Consider the following 19,089-nt stretch of genomic DNA (forward strand, 5'->3'; position numbering starts at 1 on the left):
TTAAAAAAAAAAAAAGAATTCCATATACCCCTAACCCTAACCCAGTTTACCATAATACTAACATCTCTCTTATCATAATCAGTAGTCAACATTAACTAACTGCAGACCTTATTTGAATTTTATCAGTTTTTCCATTAATGTCATTTTTCATTCCCAGGTTCCTAGTCAAGATCATAGGTAGTTATAGCAATTAGTTATTTCTTCTTAGTCTCCTCATCATTTTCTGTAGTTACTGACTATCCTTCATGACCTGGATATTTTTGTTTTAGATACTATCATCTTTATTTTTTTACTTTTTGAAATGTATATTTACTAATTAACTTTATTACATACATTTTTAATTTAATTTAATTTTATTTTATTGTTTAAGGTATTACAAATAGTAGTACATATGTCTCCTATTTTTTTTCCCCATTGACCTCCCCCCGGCCTCCCCTACCCCCCAGCACTTGCCCTCACCCTGCCCCCCCCCAAGTGTCTTGATATGATCATCTTTAAAACAATGCCAGTTCAGTACTTAAAAGTTGCCACTGCCTTTATTTGTTTATTTGCATTTATTTGACTAGTAAATTGGAAAAAAGGTTTTTGTTATGTATTGGTCATTTGTATTTTGCTTGTTTTTATTGATTTCCAGAAAGAGGAAGGGAGAGGGAGAGAGAGATAGATACATCAATGATGGGAGAGAATCATCCATCAGCTGCCTCCTGCACACCTCACACTGGAGATTGAGCCCGCAACCCAGGCATGTGCTCTGACCAGGAATGGAACCATGACCTCCTGGTTCATAGGTTGATGCTCAACCTCTGAGCCACACCAGCCAGGCTGTATTTTGCTTTTGAAGTGTCTCAGTTTATGTCCTTTGCACATTCTTAAAGTGACTTTTTCCTTTAGATTTTTAAAAAAATAGATTTCAGAAAGGAAGGGAGAGAGATAGAGAAAAACATCAATGATGAGAGAGAATCATTGATTGGCTGCCTCCTGCACACCCCCTACTGGGGTGAGGGATCTAGTCCACAGCCCGGGCATGTGCCCTTGGCCAGAATCGAACCTGGGACCCTTTAGTCCATAGGCCAACACTCTATCCACTGAGCCAAACTGTCTAGGGCCCCTTTAGATTTTTAAGCATTGCTAATCTTAAAGCTTTTGCATGTTAGATGTTACGATGTATAGAATGATCCAGAAGTCACAGAGTTTATTCTCCTCAATGATGATCTTTTATAAATAGTGCTTAAATATGTTGTGTGTATCAGTATATTTAAATTATAATAGTATGGAGTGTACAGTATATCTCTAAATTATATAGACCACACTGTTCATAATTAGTTATACTAAACGTGTGTTAATGTAAATTTATACTGCCGTATACTTTACATGATTCATCTCAGACTTTTTACTCTTCTTGAGATCGTTCTGCTTACTGGAACCATCCTCATGGAAGGGCTGGAACTTCCCTTGAGCCCTAAGGCCTCCAGCTGGCCTAGATCGTTCTTTTAAACAGCTTCTAAATCCTGCCTGCCAGTTTCTTATTTGTTCACCTTGCTGATCAGGCAACTTTTGTCTTTACCCTGTGAGATGGGAGATTCCATGGCCCAGCATAGGTTTCTGTGGGATGGTGGGAAGAGTAAAGAACCCACTCTTTCTCTTCCTGATCCTTGGCTTATACATTTTTCCAATAAAGAAGATCCTAAAACTCATACCATCTATACTAATAAAAGGGTAATACGCTAATTAGACCAGATGTCCTTCTGGACATCCTTGTGAGGGCTGGTCCATCGCCGCGGTCCCTTTTGCAGAGGCCATGGGAGAAGACAGAAGGGAAAAGGCTGGCGCCCTGGGAGAAGGGAGAAAGTGGCAGGCATTTAGGGCGATCAGGCCAGGAGGGGAGAGCAGTTAGGGGGATCATGCCAGGAGGGGAGAGCAGTTAGGCAGTTAGGGGGATCAGGCCAGGAGGGGAGAGCAGTTGGGATCAGGGTAGGAGGGGAGAGCAGTTAGGGGCAATCAGGCCGGCAGGCAGGTGAGTGGTTAGGAACCAGTGGTTCCTCATTGTGAGAGGGATGCAGGATTGGAGAGGATGCAGGCCAGGCTGAAGGACACCCCCCACCCCCCGTGCATGAATTTTGTGCACTGGGCCTTTAGTATGTATATGTATGTATATATATATATATATATGTATGTATGTATATGTGTGTGTGTGTGTGTGTTTGTGTGTGTGTGTGTGTGTGTATTAAAGGCTAAGTGACCAACTGTCCGATGGACCGGCCAGCCGGTACATATGACGCACACTGGCAATCTATAATAATAAAAGCCTAGGCGACCATTGCAACTGAACGGATGACCGAACAGGCTGCGTGGGGCGACTAGGCTGGGAGGGGGTTTAGTGAGGGACAACCAAACAATTGAGCAGCAGGCTGCATGGGGCAACCAGGCTCGCAGGGGGGGCAGTAGAGGGTGACCAGGCTGGCAGAGGGGGGCAGTGAGGGGCAACTAGCCGGCGGAGGGGGGGGGCAGTTGGAGGCGACCAGGTCGGCAGGGGGGCAGTAAGGGGTGACCAAGCCAGCAGGGGTGGCAGTTCGGGGCCATCAGGCAGGCAGGCAGTTGAGCAGTTAGGAGCCAGTGGTCCTGGATTGTGAGAGGGATGTCCGACTGCCGACAGTCTGTCATCCCCCAAGGGGATCCCAGATTGGAGAGGGTGCAGGCTGGGCTGAGGGGACACTCACCTCCATGCATGAATTTTGTGCACTGGGCCTCTAGTTTAAAAATAAACGGCTCACACATGATACATATAAAGCTTTTGGAATGGATATTATTGAAATCCCCCATGAAATGATTTGTAATGGATCTATTATTGAAGCTACCTTTGGAAATAGTATATCTATAGATAATATTAAAAATACATCTAACTGGGCGATTCTTTGTCCTAAAAATGAGCACGTTCATAAAATAAATGAAGAAATTTTGGATATACTTGATGGAGATTTTCACACCTATTTGCCTGATGATTCCATTGATTCAACATATGATGCGGAAAAGGAATTTCCCTATCACGTTTCTTACTAGTATTACTCCTTCGGGAATGCTGTGTCATAAATTAAAATTGAAAGTTGGTGCAATCATCATGGTACTGAGAAATCTTAATAGTAAATGGGGTCTTTGTAATGGTACTAGATTTATTATCAAAAAATTGTGACCTAACATAATCGAAGCTGAAGTATTAACAGGATCTGCGGAAGAAGAGGTTCTTCTGATTCCAAGAATTGATTTACCCCGTCTGACACTGGCCTCCCATTTAAATTAATTCGAAGACAGTTTCCGTGATGCCAGCATTTGCAATGACTATTAATAAATCACAAGGACAAACTCTAGACAGAGTAGGAAGATTCCTACCTGAACTTGTTTTCGGAAATGATCAGTTATATGTTTCTTTCTCTTGAGTTCAAAGAGCATGTGATGTTAAAGTTAAAGTTGTAAATACTTCATCACAAGGGAAATTAGTCAAGCACTCTGAAAGTGTTTTTACTCTTAATGAGGTATACAGGGAGATATTAGAATAAGTTTAATCAATTTATCAGTCATTGTTTTTATCAATTTTTTATATAATGTTTTTGTTTTTATATCATGTCTTTGTAATTATTATATCATGTTATTGTTTGTTTATTAATCTATGTGTTCTTTTATATACATTTTACTAATTTTCTTTCATCTCTGACACTTCTATTATAGAGAAAGGACAAATAGAAATATTAAAATATTTCTTCTAACTAACTTCCTGTCTTTTTTTTTTTTAACATTTTGCAATAAATCCATTTATCAAATTATTACATTGCACACCTTATACTTACACAGTGTTATATGTCACTTACAGCTCAATTTGAAAGCTGGGAGAAAATAGAATATATCTGAAAGAGATACAGGAAAAGACTGTTGTGATTTAATAGAGAAAATGCTGCTCATTAGTGTATATAATGTAAGTCCCTATTGAGTCTTGCCCTTACCTTGTTCAAAGTGCTTTCTCTGTTTGGAGTTGCCTTCCCTGGCTATATATATCTCCAACTAATATAATCCCAAGCATATTCCTAGATCCAATTTTAATGTTATTTCAATGAAGGTTTCTCTGGCAAGGTTCTTCTTAACAACATGAGCTCTTTCCTCTAAAGTCAAACAGCATTTGGTCTGTATCTTCTTTTGGACACTATTCACTCTGACTTTGTCACAGCGAATCACTATAACAATTGAACTTGAGGACTGTGGGTATAACTAATTCACTATTTTAGACCTTAAGTTTCTGAACATTGTTTTTAACACCCAAGATGCTCAATTTATTTTCTCCCTTTGGACTTAATTTACCTCTTTTAATGCCAAAAATAGTACTACTCTTGTTTCTTTAATGTCGTATCAAGAAGATAAGGCTTCAAGTTAATAAAACTGGCAACATTTTGACTTGCTGAGAGATGGTATGTCTGTAACATGCTTAACAACAATCCAAGGGTGTAAAATACACACAAAAATAGTTAACAATTTTAAAAAGGCACATGAAATATAAAATGAACACATATAACAAATAGCTATGGATATAAAATGCCACCAATACCATTGAAGTCCTTTCAGTGTGCCCGAATCCATGCACCAGGCCACTAGTGTGATATAATCATGCCTAACCCTAATGTGTAATACTGCAGATTGATCCCCAGTTTGTTTGCCCTAATATTTTGTTGGGTCGGGGGGGGGGTGTTATACAGGTGTAGAAGTTTCTAAATTTGTATTTCCTTTCCTTGCATTTACCCAAAGATTTTGCTAAGTTCTGTTACTTGCTTTTTGATGGGAATACTGAATTTTTAGGAGCTTTATAAAGTACAGTAATCTCACTGACTTAAAATGGGTTTATATGTTTATTTTACCTTGAAAAAATTATGCTAGATACCCTGACCGGTTTGGCTGAGTGAATAGAGTGTTGTGTTTGTGGACTGGAAGATCCTGGGTTCGATTCTGGTCAAGGGCATGTGCCTTGGTTGTAGGCTCTATCCCCAGTAGGGGGTGTGCAGGAGGCAGCTGATCGATGTTTCTCTTTCATTGATGTTTCTAGCTCTCTATCCTCTCCCTTCCTCTCTGTAAAAAGTCAATAAAAACATATTTAAAAAAAAAATTATGCTAGAACTTGACCCCCTCGTTTTAATTAACTAGTCAGGAAAAAGCCAACTCTCAGTTTGCTTTCAGCTTTAGAAGATGGTAATTTTGGCAGATGGTAATAATTACCTTTGTGTTTTATAAGTTATTAGTAATTGAGTCATCAAAGATGATTATTATAATATTGCATGCAGTTAAATTTACTTTTATAAAAGTATGAAACAGAATATTATAACTGTGTTGAATAAATGTAATACTCCTCTTTTGAAATATTTTAACAGGGTTACATAACAAACTCATCACGAGTTGCATCTAGTAATTCTACAGAGTTGCTGTTCGATTTGACCCAGGATACAGGATTATCACATTACCAAGGGGGACCGACACTTTCTATAACAGGTTGGTTTTAGTACTTTTTCAAAAAATTATAAAAAGAAACTTGGTGAATATGCATATGAAATAGACTTTCTGTTTGAAGTCTTTGTCTTCATGTTCAGTTTTTTTATATAGTAAAATAGAACGGTGCTAATTTTGCATGCCTTTCTTGGGTCGTTTTAAATCTTATTTAATGATAGCATATTTTACTTCTTCCTTTTAATTAAGTAGGCTAATTGACTTTGAGATTGTTCTCACTTGCATTAAACATGTGCTGAAAATAATTTCCATAAGTTAGAGAAGTCCTCTGATAACCTGAATACTCTGTTAAAGGAAGTACTAATTACCTTCTATGATGACGAGTGTGAAAAAGTATATGATAATAGTTAATGTTTTAATTAGCTTAGTGTCTTTCTACTAATTTAATGATTGACATATGATAAATATGATTATAGAGTGCTATTATAAAGTGGTTGTATATAGTTAGTATTCGTTAAATGGCCTTTGAAGTAGTAATGAATGTCCCTATTGAAGAAGAGTTAAAGTTCTTTGATTATATACTAACTAGGGGCCTGTTGCATGAAATTGGTGCACTGAGGGTGGGGGGTGTCCCTCAGCCCAGCCTGCCCCCTCTCACAAACTGGGAGCCCTCAGGGGATATCCTAAGCCGCAGTCTGGCCTCCCTTGTCAGGAGGCGACCAGGCTGAACAGGGGAAAGCACCAGCCCCATCACCCCGCTGCCACAGCCACTGCCAGCCACCAAAACTGCCAAGGTGTTTTCATCAACATGGACTCCAGTCCCTTCACCATGAAAAAAAGACAACTTTCCTTAGGCATTTTCAAGATGTGTCTTTCATAGGATATGACCTTTCTTTTTCTTTTTTTTTTTTTATCCTCACCTGAGGATATGTTTCCATTGATTTTTAGAGAGTGTTGAAGAGAGAGAGAGAGGGAGAGACAGAGAGAAACATCAGTGTGAGAGGGACACTGATTGGTTGCCTCCTGCATGAGTCCTGACCTGGGCCCCAGCCAGGGAGGAGCCTGTAACCTAGGTACATGCCCTTGATCAGAATCGAACCCGGACCCTGCTGTTGGCAGGCCGAGGCTCTATCCACTGAGCCAAACCGGCTAGGGCAGGATATGACATTTCTTAGCCCCTCCAGCAGCAGAACTTCATTTTTTTCTCCAGGAGTGTGGTGGAAAAACCCTCGATTACCTTCTTGTATTCTTATTACCCAAGTTACCAAGAACATTGCAAGTGGCTGTGTACAGGGAGCTTAGCCAATGAGCGGTCAGAAAAGGTGTTTACACTTGAACTGGTTTGGCTCAGTGGATAGACTGTGGGCCTGCAAACTGAAGGGTCCCAGGTTTGATTCCTATTAAGGGCATGTACCTTGGTTGGAGGCACATCCCCAGTGGGGATTGTGCAGGAGGCAGCTGATCCATGTTTCTCTCTCATTGATGTTTCTGACAGTCTATCCCTCTCCCCTCTTCTCTGTAAGAAATCAATAAAATATATTATTTAAAAAATGAAAAGAAAAGCTGTTTCCTCTGTAGCCCATGCATAGAGGATCCCCTGCATTGTGTCCACTGGGCTAGGGGCGTGTCCCTGGCTGCTGGGGGCACGCTCCCAAGCCTGGCGGCCCTGCGTTCACTGTGTCCGCCGGGCTGGGGGGTGGCCCTGGCCACTTGTCCCGGGATCTGGGCTGCTTGGTGCTGGCTCCTGTAGGCCACTGCTGGCCAGGGGCGTTCTGGGACCCCAGCCGCTCAGGGCCTACGCGCAGGCCTACAGTCTCGGAGTGGCCTGGGTCCCGAGGGTGTTCCCAGGCCGCTTGGCGCCCACCTATGCAAATTAACCTTCCATCTTTGTCAGGCTACTTTGCAAAGTAACTCTTGATTGGCTGGTGGGCTACGCGGAGATATACGGTCAATTTGTATCCTTCTCTTTTATTAGTGTAGATAACAAAAATCTTCATTAACCTATAATAAAATAGTTTGCTATGAAAAATTTTATATAATTGAAAATTACCTGTAATCAAAGCAGTTATGCTTTGTATATTAGCAATTTTGAAATATTTAAAATATTTGACTAAATAGAGATACACAAGATTTTTGGGACTTTTTAAATTATTTTCTAACAAATCAATGTAGAAAATTTACCAAACCTCCCCCAATGTTTTAATAGTAATATTAGTGCCTAAAATACTTTTCTATTTAAATAACACTTATTTGATACTCACTTCTTTGGGTGTCACTCACTTGTGACACTTGTAGAAATCTAGTTTTTAAAATAGGTAGGAACCAGCTTTGGCCCGATATGCCAAGATTGCAGGTTGGATCCCCTGATGGGGCACATACAAGAATCAACCAATGTATCTATAAATAAATGGAACAACAAACCCGTCTCTCTCTCTCTCTCCCTCTCTCTCTCTCTCTCTCTCTCTCTCTCTCTCTCTCTCTCCCTCTCTCTCTCTCCTCCCCCCTCCCCCTCCCCCTCTCCCTCTCTCCCCCTCTCCCCCTCTCCCTCTCCTTCTTCCTGTCCCTCTCTTTTCCCTCTCTCTTCCTCCCTCTTTCCTTCTCTCCCTCCCCGTCCCTCTCTGAAGTCAATCCACAAAAATAAAAAATAGGTAGGAACCAAAAGGAACATGGAGAAAAAAATAGTTGTCTTAACTCAGGTTTTACAAAACACATGGACTTTATTCATAGGAAAGGACTGAATTCTTGAAACTTCTTGCAGTAAGGACAGTGGCACTTACTTTTTAAGTTTCCTACTGCAGAAAGATTTCAGCCTGAGCAGTAAGTAGGATGATTTAGAAATGTTAGTCTTGAGATTTTTGTAGTCTTTATCAAGTCTTTACACTTTAGTTTTCTCATATTATTAAAGTGGAACTCTTATTTTTCTTAATTTAGTGCATTCTCTAGACGTGGAATCAGCCATTTGGAGATAAATTTTTAATTCTTGCTCTATTTTAGTCAGAGCTTTTTGAAGTACAAATAAGATAAAATGTGAAAATGCGTTATGAGCTTTAAAGGACTTGACAACAAATAGTTGCTGTGAATGACAATATGTGCTGTTGTGTTCAGTAGCATGATTAATTGACCACTGTTAGGTGATCACGAATGCTGGAGATTAGATTTGAACTTGATCTTGAATGAGAATAGGATTTTTACTGGCAGAGAAAGGGCTGTTGAGTATAGGAAACGACATAAACCAAAGACAACAGAGATAAATAAGTTAAATGGTCAGAATTTAAAACTCTTAAATGCAGAGGGATTTTATTTCTTATGTTAAAAACATTTTGAAGTAAAAGTTTTATTTCTATTGTTCAGCCTGTTATATAATTAGATTGGCTTTTCAAGTAACCTGAGCATCTTATGAGAATGCTACTGTGATTACAAAATCTTTCCCAGGACCCCATAGTATAGCCATTAGTAATTATGTGCTTTGAAGATGGAAAAAAATCATTTTTATGTTATCTCAAAGGATGAAACAGAGGAGCCAGTTAATATAATGGCTTATTTTTCTGACATGTTTCCCCTTATTTAAAAAGCAGATAGGTGAATCTATTTGAATAATTTTTTTCTTCTAAAGATCTGAAATATTTTTTAGTAATGATTATATCTATTATTTATTATTGAATGGTTTCTGTGTGACAGCTATTGTGTTGGGTGCTTTAAATGCACTATGTTATTTTATCTTAAAACAGCTTTGTTAAGGTATAATAGCAAAAGAGGAAACTGAGGCTCAGAGAAGTTAAATAAGCCAAGAATACATACAGCTGGTCAGTGACAGAGCCTGAAATATTTATTTTTTTATTTCCAGTTGTAAATTAGACATTACATAACTTACTAAGTGATCATCCCAGTAAATCTCGCACCCATCTAACACCATACATAGTTCTTAGAATATTGGATATATTCCCTATGCTGTACTTTATGTCCTCACGTCTATTCTGTAGTAACTAATTTGTACTTTTTAATCCCTTCACCTTTTTCACCCTTAGTCCCAACCCCATGACACTCTGGCAATCGTCAAAATGTTCTCTGTATCTTTTCTGCTTGTTCGTTTATCTTGTTTTTTTTTTTAGAGTCAATTATTGATAGATTTGTACTTATTGCCATTTTATTGTTCATATTTTTTATTTTTTTTTTCTTTTTCTTCCTAAACAAGACCCAATCATTTCATATAGTACTAGTTTAATGGTGATGAACTCCTTTAGCTTTTTCTTGCCTGGGAAGTTCTTTATCTGTCATTTTATTCTAAACTAGGGGCCCAGTGCACGAATTTGTGCACTTTGAAAGGAACTGTAGGCTGCGAGGCTATGGTGGGCACAGGGGTGGGTCTCGGCCCATCCTCTGTGCCCCCGCCTGGCCCCTCCCGCTGCGGTCCCCAGTCTCCTCTGCTGGCAGCTCCGCTCCCATTGCTGCCGCTCCCATGCGCTGACAGCTCTGGCCCCGCTCGCACCCACTGACGGCGCGGAGCGATTGAGGCCAGCACCAGCAGTGGGTGCAAACGGGGCTGGCAGCGACTCTGGTGCTGGCAGCGGGTGCGAGAGGTGGCTGCTGGCCCCAATCGCCCCTCAGGAGTAGGGGTAGGTGGAGAAGCCCTGAGGGGCATTCAGGGCCAGCAACAGCCACTCACACATTCTGAAGGCAACGAGCAATTGGGGCCTGCCCTGGAAGCAGGTGCGAGCAGTGGCTCTGATAGTGGATGTGAGCGGGGCCGCTGTTGGCAGCAGGTGTGAGTGCCGAGTTGGGACCACGGCATGCGGGAGCAAAGAATTTTCAGTAACCACCAGAGGCTTGCCCCAATAACAGTGACTGGTGCCCTGCCTTGGTCTGGTGCCCCTGCTCACCTCCACCATCCTGCCGCGGCCCACACCCACCATATTCCATGCTCTGCTGCCTGCTGCCAACACCCACTGTGTTCTGTGCGTGTCCCCTGGTGGTCAGAGCTCATCATAGCGACTGGTTGTTTGGATGTTCCTCCATTCTCTCTATTTGCATATTAGCCTTTTATTATATAGAACTAGAGGCCCAGTGCATGGATTCCTGCCCCAGTGGGGTCCCTCGGCCTGGCCTGCACCCTCTCGCAATCCGGGACCCCTTAGGGGATGTTGGATTGCCAATTTTGGCCCGATTTCCACAGGCTAGGCTGAGGGACCCCACTGCTGCATGAATCCATGCACCGGGCCTCTAGTATGCATATAAGATCTTTGTTAATCTTTTCCCGCCCTCCCCCTTCCTTCTGAAATTCATCACAGTCTGTTTCATGTTTCCATGCCTGTGTGTTGAGTATTTGCACCCTGGTGATCATTGCACGTCATGCTACTGGTCGAACAGGTGAAAGGTCACTTAGGCTTTTATATATATATAGACTAGTGGCCTGGTACATGAAATTCGTGCACATTAACAGGGAATTAATTAGAGGAAATATTTTAATATTGTTATTTGCCCTTTCTCTATAATAGAAGTGTCAACGATGAAAGAGAATTAGTAAAATATATATGAAAATCTCCCTCCTGTCAGAGTCTGGGGGATGCCGTGGGACCCAGAGTCAAGTTCCCGCCCACCCATGTACGCCTTGAAATCGCACGAGACCGAGACCCAGCCGGCCCCACCCCCGTCAAGCCCCACCGGGCAGGGGGTGCAGCTTCAGGTCCCCTGTCAAGCCCCGCCAGGTGGGGGGGGCGTGGCCTCAGGTCCCCCAGCGCTGGGGTGGAGGGGGCATGGCCTCAGGTGCCCCGGTGCGAGGGCATGATGACCATTTGCATATTAGCTCTTTATTATATAGGATGATACCTTTGCTTTTCCTCACTTTGAATATTTCTTGACAATCCCTTCTGGCCTGCAAAATTTCTGTTGATAAATTAGCTGACAGTCTTATGGGAGCAAGGCTGGGATATTTCTGATATATTTATTTTATTTATTCTACTTTTAGTGTATAGTTGGGAGCATTAAAATGTGATGTGCAGGTTTTGAATTCTTATTACCAAGAACAGTTGTATGTTATTTTCTGAACTTTTACGTGGTCTAAATATCCTCATTTTTCTTGGTAATGCTCGGAATAAGACTAATATCTTTTAGATTTAAGGTGATGGTTTTTAAACTAAAATTCTTTTTAGAAATGAAATCTTTGTACAAACATAATTTTATGTAACAGTCTTATAAAAAATAAAAGGACAGTTTCTCAGTCAGACCTGTCCAATTGTCCCTAAGAGGAGCCCATGAAGTTCTGGGAACATAACTTCAAAACTTAACTCCTTTCATTATGAGTCCTTTTGTATGAATGAATGAATGATTGTCATTCAAGAGTAGTTGATTTCACTTTGGAATAAATGGATAGTATAACTTGAAACCATGAATAGACTACTTCTTTGTTAGGTGGGAAAAGAACTTAACTTTTCATTAAACATTTTAAGTTGTTAATTCAAAAGTTTGTAAAGGGTCTCTAAATGTTTAGAATAAAAGAAAAAAAATTTTAACAAACTTTAATGTTCTTACCCATTTAAAGATAATTCATTTGTAAGAACGTAATTCGGAATATTCTCTGTGCTTTAATTTTAATTTTATTTTTTTTTGCTTGATATATTTTGGTCTGACTTCTTTCAGTGTAGCTGTTTATATATTTATTCAAAGTAATATTTTCTTGCATAGAAATATTTTATGAATTGAGTATATATAGACGTTTGCATAATTTTCCTGACTTAATCACATCAGTTTCTATTATTTATTGTCATTTTAATATAATAATTCAGTTATAATGCCTTTACTTTAGCTCCAAAGTATTTTTATTTAATTATAAGCAATATTCTAAAGTGTTTAAAAATATTTTTTCCACTGTTTAAATTATTGTAGGTGTGAATGAAAGTTTGTTATTACCAAAACGTCCTTGTACTTCTGAAGTAATCAGTGTTAATCCAAAAAAGTCTAAGCCCAGTGAAAGTGTTTCTGGAGCAAATTCCTCAACTGTATTTCCTTCAGCTAAGTCTCTTTCAGTGACATCTCCACAGGCTATGTCATCAAAAGGTAAATATGAAATGTGGCATATAAGAAAGAAATATATACATACAATTTAGAAATTATAGTAAATTTACAAACTATTAGTGGTTATTTAAGGTTAAGAAGTGATAAATCTTGAACCATACATTTTGACTTTATTTTAGGTACAAATAACTCATCAACTCAATCTAAAAATGGAACACCTTTTCCAAGAGCTTGTCCAAAGTGCAATATTCATTTCAATCTTTTGGATCCTTTGAAAAATCACATGAAGGTAAAACTTTTCAAAGTTTGATTTAAAAAGGTTTGCAAATCCCTAAAAATATTGATTGATTTATAGTAATTAATGGTTCAGCTATTTAGATAAGAAATTTCCTATTGATATTTCCATATAACAGGTAAAAATTTATATGAATAATGATTATTTTCATAGATTTTAAAATTCCTTCTGAATCATTAAATTTAAAAAATTAAGTTCATATACATCATAATGTACTAGAGGCCCAGTGCACAAAATTTTGCACTCGGGGGCGTTCCTCAGCCCAGCCTGTGCCCTCTTGCAGTCAGTGAGGCTAGGGGGGATGTCTGACTGATGGGTAGCAGGCCTAAGCCATCAGTTGGACATCCCTAGCATTGCCGCAGAGACGGGGGAGGCTCCCGCCACTGCCACTGTGCTTGCCAGCTGTGAGCCTGACTTCAGGCTGAGCAGCGCTTCCCTTGTGGGAGTGCACTGACCACCAGGGGGCAGCTCCTGCGTTGAGCGACTGCTCCCTGGTGGTCAGTGCGCGTCATAGTGACTGGTTGTTCTACCGTTAGGTCAATTTGCATGTTAACCTTTTATTATATAGAACTAGAGGCCTGGTGGATGAAATTTGTGCACCGGGGGTGGGTCCCTTCAGCCCAGTCTACACCCTCTCCAATCTGGGACCCCTAGGGGGGATGTCAGACTGCTGGTTTTGGCCCGATCCTGGGGACATCCCTCTCACAATCCTGAACCACTGGCTCCTAATTGCTTGCCTGCCTGCTTGATCACCCCTAACTGACTCCCCTGCCGGCCTGGTGGCCCTTAACTGCCCTCTCCCTGCTGCTCTGGTTGCTCCTAACTGCCCCCTCCCCCGCCCCCCCCGCTGGCCTAGTTGCCCCTCACTACCCCTCCTGCTGGCCTAATGTCCCCCAACTGCCCCCCCCCCACACTGTCAGCCTGGTCGCCCCTAACTGCCCCCCCACTGGCCTGGTTGCCTCTTACTGCCTCCCCGGCTGGCCTGGTCGCCCCCAACTGCCCCCTCCTGCCAGTCATGTTGCTCCCAACTGCCCCTCCCACCATCCCCCCCCCCCCCTCGCCAGGTTGGTTGCCCCCCATAGCCTGCTGTCCAGTCATTTAGTTGTTCTTCATTAACCCCCCTGCTGGTCTGGTCGCCTCATGCAGCCTGCTTGTTCAGTCGTTTGGTCATCCCTCACTAACCTCCCTGCCGGGCCTGCTCATAGGCAGCCATCTTGTGAGGGCATGAGGGTCAATTTGCATATTACCTCTTTGTTAGGTATGATGCTTATTGTATTCTAATTTTAAATAAAAACGCATTAATCAGATTATTTTACTTACTAGATTATGCTATGCTTCAAATGTTAAAAAGCTGGCATTATTTTATGTTAAACATTTTGTATAACTTAACAGTTTCTTCAGTTAATTTTGTGTCCATCCATGCTAGTATGTACATGTCACAATGAAAATCAGAGTTTTACGTTTAATTTTCAACACTCAAACATAAAATTCAAATGGTGGAGCATTTCATATAAAATAAATGTTTTAACTCAATCCAGAATATTGTTTGTGTAATTATGACAAAACAGTTTGAACTTATTATTGGTACAGGAAGCTCTTAAAATTATATTTAAAAATTCTGCAAAGTACAAATGAAATACGAGATTTAGATAACACTTCACTTAAAATATTTTATTATATTTTATAGTATTCTGCTCTGTCTTTGTAAAGATAGCCTGTATTCTTCTTGTATGCCCAGTATAAATGTCAGGAAAGAGTAAAAGGAAAGAAAAGGCAGTGTAGATTTATGAAGAAAAGGAAAGAGAAGGGTGCAATGGTAAAGAAATAACTAAGAAAAAGTTCTTGTTCACTATTTCAGAGATTTACAAATTTTTATTGAAATTTAACATTTTACAAAACAAGTAGAAAAAAGGTAATGTATTTGGAATAGTAAATACAATATATTCATGAACGAAACGATTTTGACTGTCAGTACATCCAGCTCCTAAATTGTAGACCCTGATAACTGTACTTTGTGCTTTGTTCTTAAATGAGAACTAGAGGCCCAGTGCACGAAATTCATGCAGTCAGGGGGGGTTCCACAGCCTAGCCTAGCATAGCCTAGCCTGTGCCCTCTCACAGTGCAGGAGCCCTGTGATTGATATTCCCAAAGAGGTAGGCCCTGCTCACCCATCCAGGGCTCTTTGATGGATTGCCCCAAAGAGGTAGGCTCGAGCCAGGTGTCCCACCCCCGGCAGGTCCTGGAGTCGCCGGGACCTGCCTCCATGCTGCGTGGAGCCGCAGGACCCCCGGTGTTGCCTCTCCGCCGCGCACGCAATGTCAAGTCCCCGCTCACCCGTGCGCGCCCTCTTCTCACACTGCCTCCTGGTGATGGATTGTTAAGGCGTGAGGGCATGAGGGCATCACGGCATGAGGGCATGACGACCACATGGGCTTTTATTAGTATAGATCAACCTGTACAAGTGCTTTTCATTTTCCTATCTGTGTAATGTTTTGATGAGTTACCTAATTTTTTAATGTTTTACATTTTGTATATAAATAAAAAAGAAAGGGTTAAATTCTTTATTTATCTTTAATTATTTGAGTAGGTAATACAGTCATATGATTAAAAATAAAAAAAAATTTACAAAAGCATACAAATAAAAAACTTACTCCTGTCTTATGTACCTGGTTTTACCAGTAAAACACTCAAAAAAAATTGTATTAGCTTATTTTGTATCTTGCATATACAGGTAATCACATCTGTTTTTATTTTCTTTTTATTTTGTATACAAATTGTGCATATAAATATATATATATTTATGTACCTGGGGAAACTGTCAATTATTTTTCAAAATGTAGCTTTACTTCCAAAATGTATTTTAAAATTATTTGTGATTACTGTATTAGAAACAATCAAAACTTTATATAGTATCATATAATAGCACCCTTTGTAGCATTTTTTAAAGGATGAATTTCTATAATAGATAATGATATCAGAAGGTCTCTAAGACATACTGAATTAAGTTGACTCTAATATGAATAATTTATTGTGTGTTTACATCATGTAGTTATCCTAGGACAGGGAAGTTTAAAAGTATGTAGAGTTTTTACCTTGTGGCTTATGCATTTTATATATCAATTAAAGTTTTAGTATTATAATAATTTCCATTTTGAATGGTCCTGGCCCTGTAGCTCAGTTGGTTAGATCATCGTCCCCATACTCCAAAGTTGTGGGCTCGATTCCCGGTCAGAGCACATATAAGAATCAACCAATGAATGTGTAAATAAATGGAACAAATTGATCTCTCTCTCCTTCTCTTCCTCCCCGCTCCTTCCCTTTCTCTCGCCTTCCCTCTATTCCTCTCTCTCTAAAATAAATAATTAAGTAAATCTTTAAAATAATTTCCATTTTGAAAAATTGATTTTTAGATTATTTGTAAATGGTTTTTCTATACCAAATAAGTAATGCTTTTTTTAATGAAAAATATATAAAATGCAAGTCAAATATTTTATAGTAATATGAACAATTTACTTATCTGAGACCATGTGCTGGACCACTCAGCTTTTTTTTAAGTTTTTAATTTTTTAAAACATTTTAATTTTTATTGTTGATAGTATTACAGATATCTCACATTTCCCCCACCCCTTTCTCCCTCTCCTCCTTGCCTCTACCCTCCCCCCCCCCCCCCTGCAATTGCCCATCTCCATGGGCTATGCATATAAGCATATAAGTTCTTTGGTTTATCTCTCCTCATCCTCCCCACCCCCACATCGAGGTATGTCAGTCTGTTCCATGCCTCCCTGCTTCAGGTCTTATTTTGTTGGTCAATTCATTTTGTTCATTAGATTCCACAAATAAGTGAGATCATGTGATATTAGTCTTTCTCAGTTTGGCTTATTTCACTTAGCATAATATTTTCCAGGTCCATCCATGCTGTCCCAAAGGGTGAAAGATCCCTCTTTTTTTTACAGCTGCATAGTATTCCATAGTATAAATGTCACACAGTTTTTTTATCCATTCATCTACTGATGGGCACTTGGGCTATTTCCAAATCTTAGCTATTATAAATAATGCTGCTATGAACATAGGGGTGCATACATTCTTTCTGATTGGTGTTTTGGGGGTTTTAGGATATATTCACAGAAATGGGATTGCTGGGTCAGATGGAAGTTCCATTTTTAATTTTTTGAGCTAACTCCATACTCTTTTCCATTGTGACTGCACCAATCTGAATTCCCACCAGCAGTGAAATTCCCACTAGGGTTCCCTTTTCTCCACATCCTGGGCAGCACTTGTGGCTTGTTGAGTTTTTGATGATAGCCATTCTGACAGGTGTCATGTTGAAAAGGGAACTCACTGAATGGGAGAACTTATTTGCCAATGATACATTTGATAAGGAGGTAATATCCAAAATTTATAAAATACTCTTACAACTCAACAAAAAGAAGATAAATAATCCAATTAAAAAATGGGCAAAAGACCTGAATAGACATTTCTCCAAGAGGATATACAAATGGCCAAGAGACACTTGAAAAAATGCTCAAAGTCACTAATATCAGAGAAATACACATTAAAACCACAATGAGATATCACCTCATACCTGGACTACTAAGCTTTAAATATGTGCTTTTGTTTACTGTTAGAAAATTTTTTGAGATGGGCTTTTTTTCTTACTTTTTTATAGCCAGTTAATGAAGCCCAAGTTCTCACAAATAATTTTTCTTTTTTGAAAGTGTATGGGCCATTTAATGTTACATGGAAACTTAAAAGTAGGTATACTGTATTTTTTTAGGACATTTTATTTTATTTTATTTATTTATTTTTAAAATAAATCTTTTTTCAGATTATTACAATTGTTTCTCCTTTTTCCCCCCATAGCTCCCCTCCACCCGGTTCCCACCCCACCTTCTGCCCTTACCTCCCCCCCACTGTCCTCATCCATAGGTGTATGATTTTTGTCCAGTCTCTTCCTGAACCCCCTTACCCCCCTTTCCCCCTGAGAATTATCAGTCCACTCCCTTTCTATGCCCTGATTCTATTATATTCACCAGATTATTCTGTTCCTCAGGTTTTTAATTCACTTGATTTTTAGGTTCACTTGTTGATAGATATGTATTTGTTGTTCATAATTCTTCTCTTTTTTCTTCTTCCTCTTTAAGAATACCTTTCAGCATTTCATATAATACTGGTTTGGTGGTGATGAACTCCTTCAGCTTTTTCTTATCTGTGAAGCTCTTTATCTGCCCTTCAATTCTGAATGATAGCTTTGCTGGGTAGAGTAATCTTGGTTGTAGGTTCTTGCTATTCATCACTTTGAAAATTTCTTGCCACTCCCAATGGCCTGCATAGTTTCTGTTGAGAAATCAGCTGACAATGGTATGGGTGCTCCCTTGTAGGTAATTAACTGTTTTTCTCTTGCTGCTTTTAATATTCTCTCTTTGTCTTTTGCTCTTGGCATTTTAATTATGATGTGTCTTGGTGTGGTCCTCTTTGGATTCCTTTTGTTTGGGGTTCTGTGCGCTTCCTGGACTTGTAAGTCTCTTTCTTTCACCAGGTGGGGGAAGTTTTCGGTCATTATTTCTTCAAATAGGTTTTCAGTATCTTGCTCTCTCTCTTCTTCTGGCACCCCCATAATTCTGATGTTGGTACGCTTGAAGTTGTCCCAGAGGCTTCTTACACTATCTTCAACTTTTTGGATTTTTTTTTTTTGCTTTTTGCTTTTTCGGTTGTTTTTTGCTTCTTTGTATTTCAATTCTTTGACTTGATTCTTGTGTTCCTCTAGTCTGTTGTTGGGTCTCTGTATAATATTTTTTATTTCAGTCAGTGTATGTTTAATTTCTACTTGGTCCTTTTTCATATCTTCGAGGGTCTTGTTATATTTATCGGCCTTTTCTAGGATATTCTTGAAAAGCCTTATAACCGTGGTTTTGAATTCTATATCCAGTCGTTTGTTTTCCTCCATTTCTTTCGTTTGTGATCTCTTTCTTTGACGCCGCATTTTCACTGCTTCCCTGAGTTGGTAGGGTAGATTTGTGTGCTAGGTTTCCTATATGGCCCAGTGGGTTGGCCTCCCCAGTTACCTGAGGTGGACACTCTTGGTGCACCCTTTTGTGGACTGTGTGTACAGCCTTGTTGTAATTAAGTCTTGATTGTTGTTGGTATCACTGGGAGGAATTGACCTACAGGCCAGTTGGCTGTGAAGATCAGCTGTGTCTATGCTGGGAGAAGTTCGGTGCTGGAGACAGCCTTATAGAATTAGACTTGCCAAATTGCAATAGCCTCTGTGCTCAGCTTGGATGGGGTGGAGTCTCAGGGCTGAGCAGACAGT

At 39.9% G+C, this 19,089-nt stretch overlaps 1 protein-coding gene across 6 annotated transcripts in view; it reads left to right on the forward strand.

Moving 5' to 3' along the window:
- The window catches only part of ZNF280D (zinc finger protein 280D), a 117,636-nt gene that overhangs the window by 44,294 nt on the left and 54,253 nt on the right, over positions 1-19,089 (forward strand). For all 6 annotated transcript variants that reach the window (XR_013959253.1, XM_080645699.1, XM_080645703.1 and 3 more), the window contains 3 exons: positions 5,403-5,520; positions 12,355-12,525; positions 12,663-12,772. Coding sequence is in view for 5 of the 6 variants with exons in the window: in XM_080645699.1 (XP_080501825.1) it covers positions 5,403-5,520; positions 12,355-12,525; positions 12,663-12,772 (399 nt within the window). In the remaining variant the exon portion in view is untranslated. The remainder of the gene's footprint in view (positions 1-5,402; positions 5,521-12,354; positions 12,526-12,662; positions 12,773-19,089) is intronic.

This window comes from Plecotus auritus (assembly GCF_963455305.1).
Source record: "Plecotus auritus genome assembly, chromosome: 1".
NCBI lineage: Eukaryota > Metazoa > Chordata > Mammalia > Chiroptera > Vespertilionidae > Plecotus > Plecotus auritus.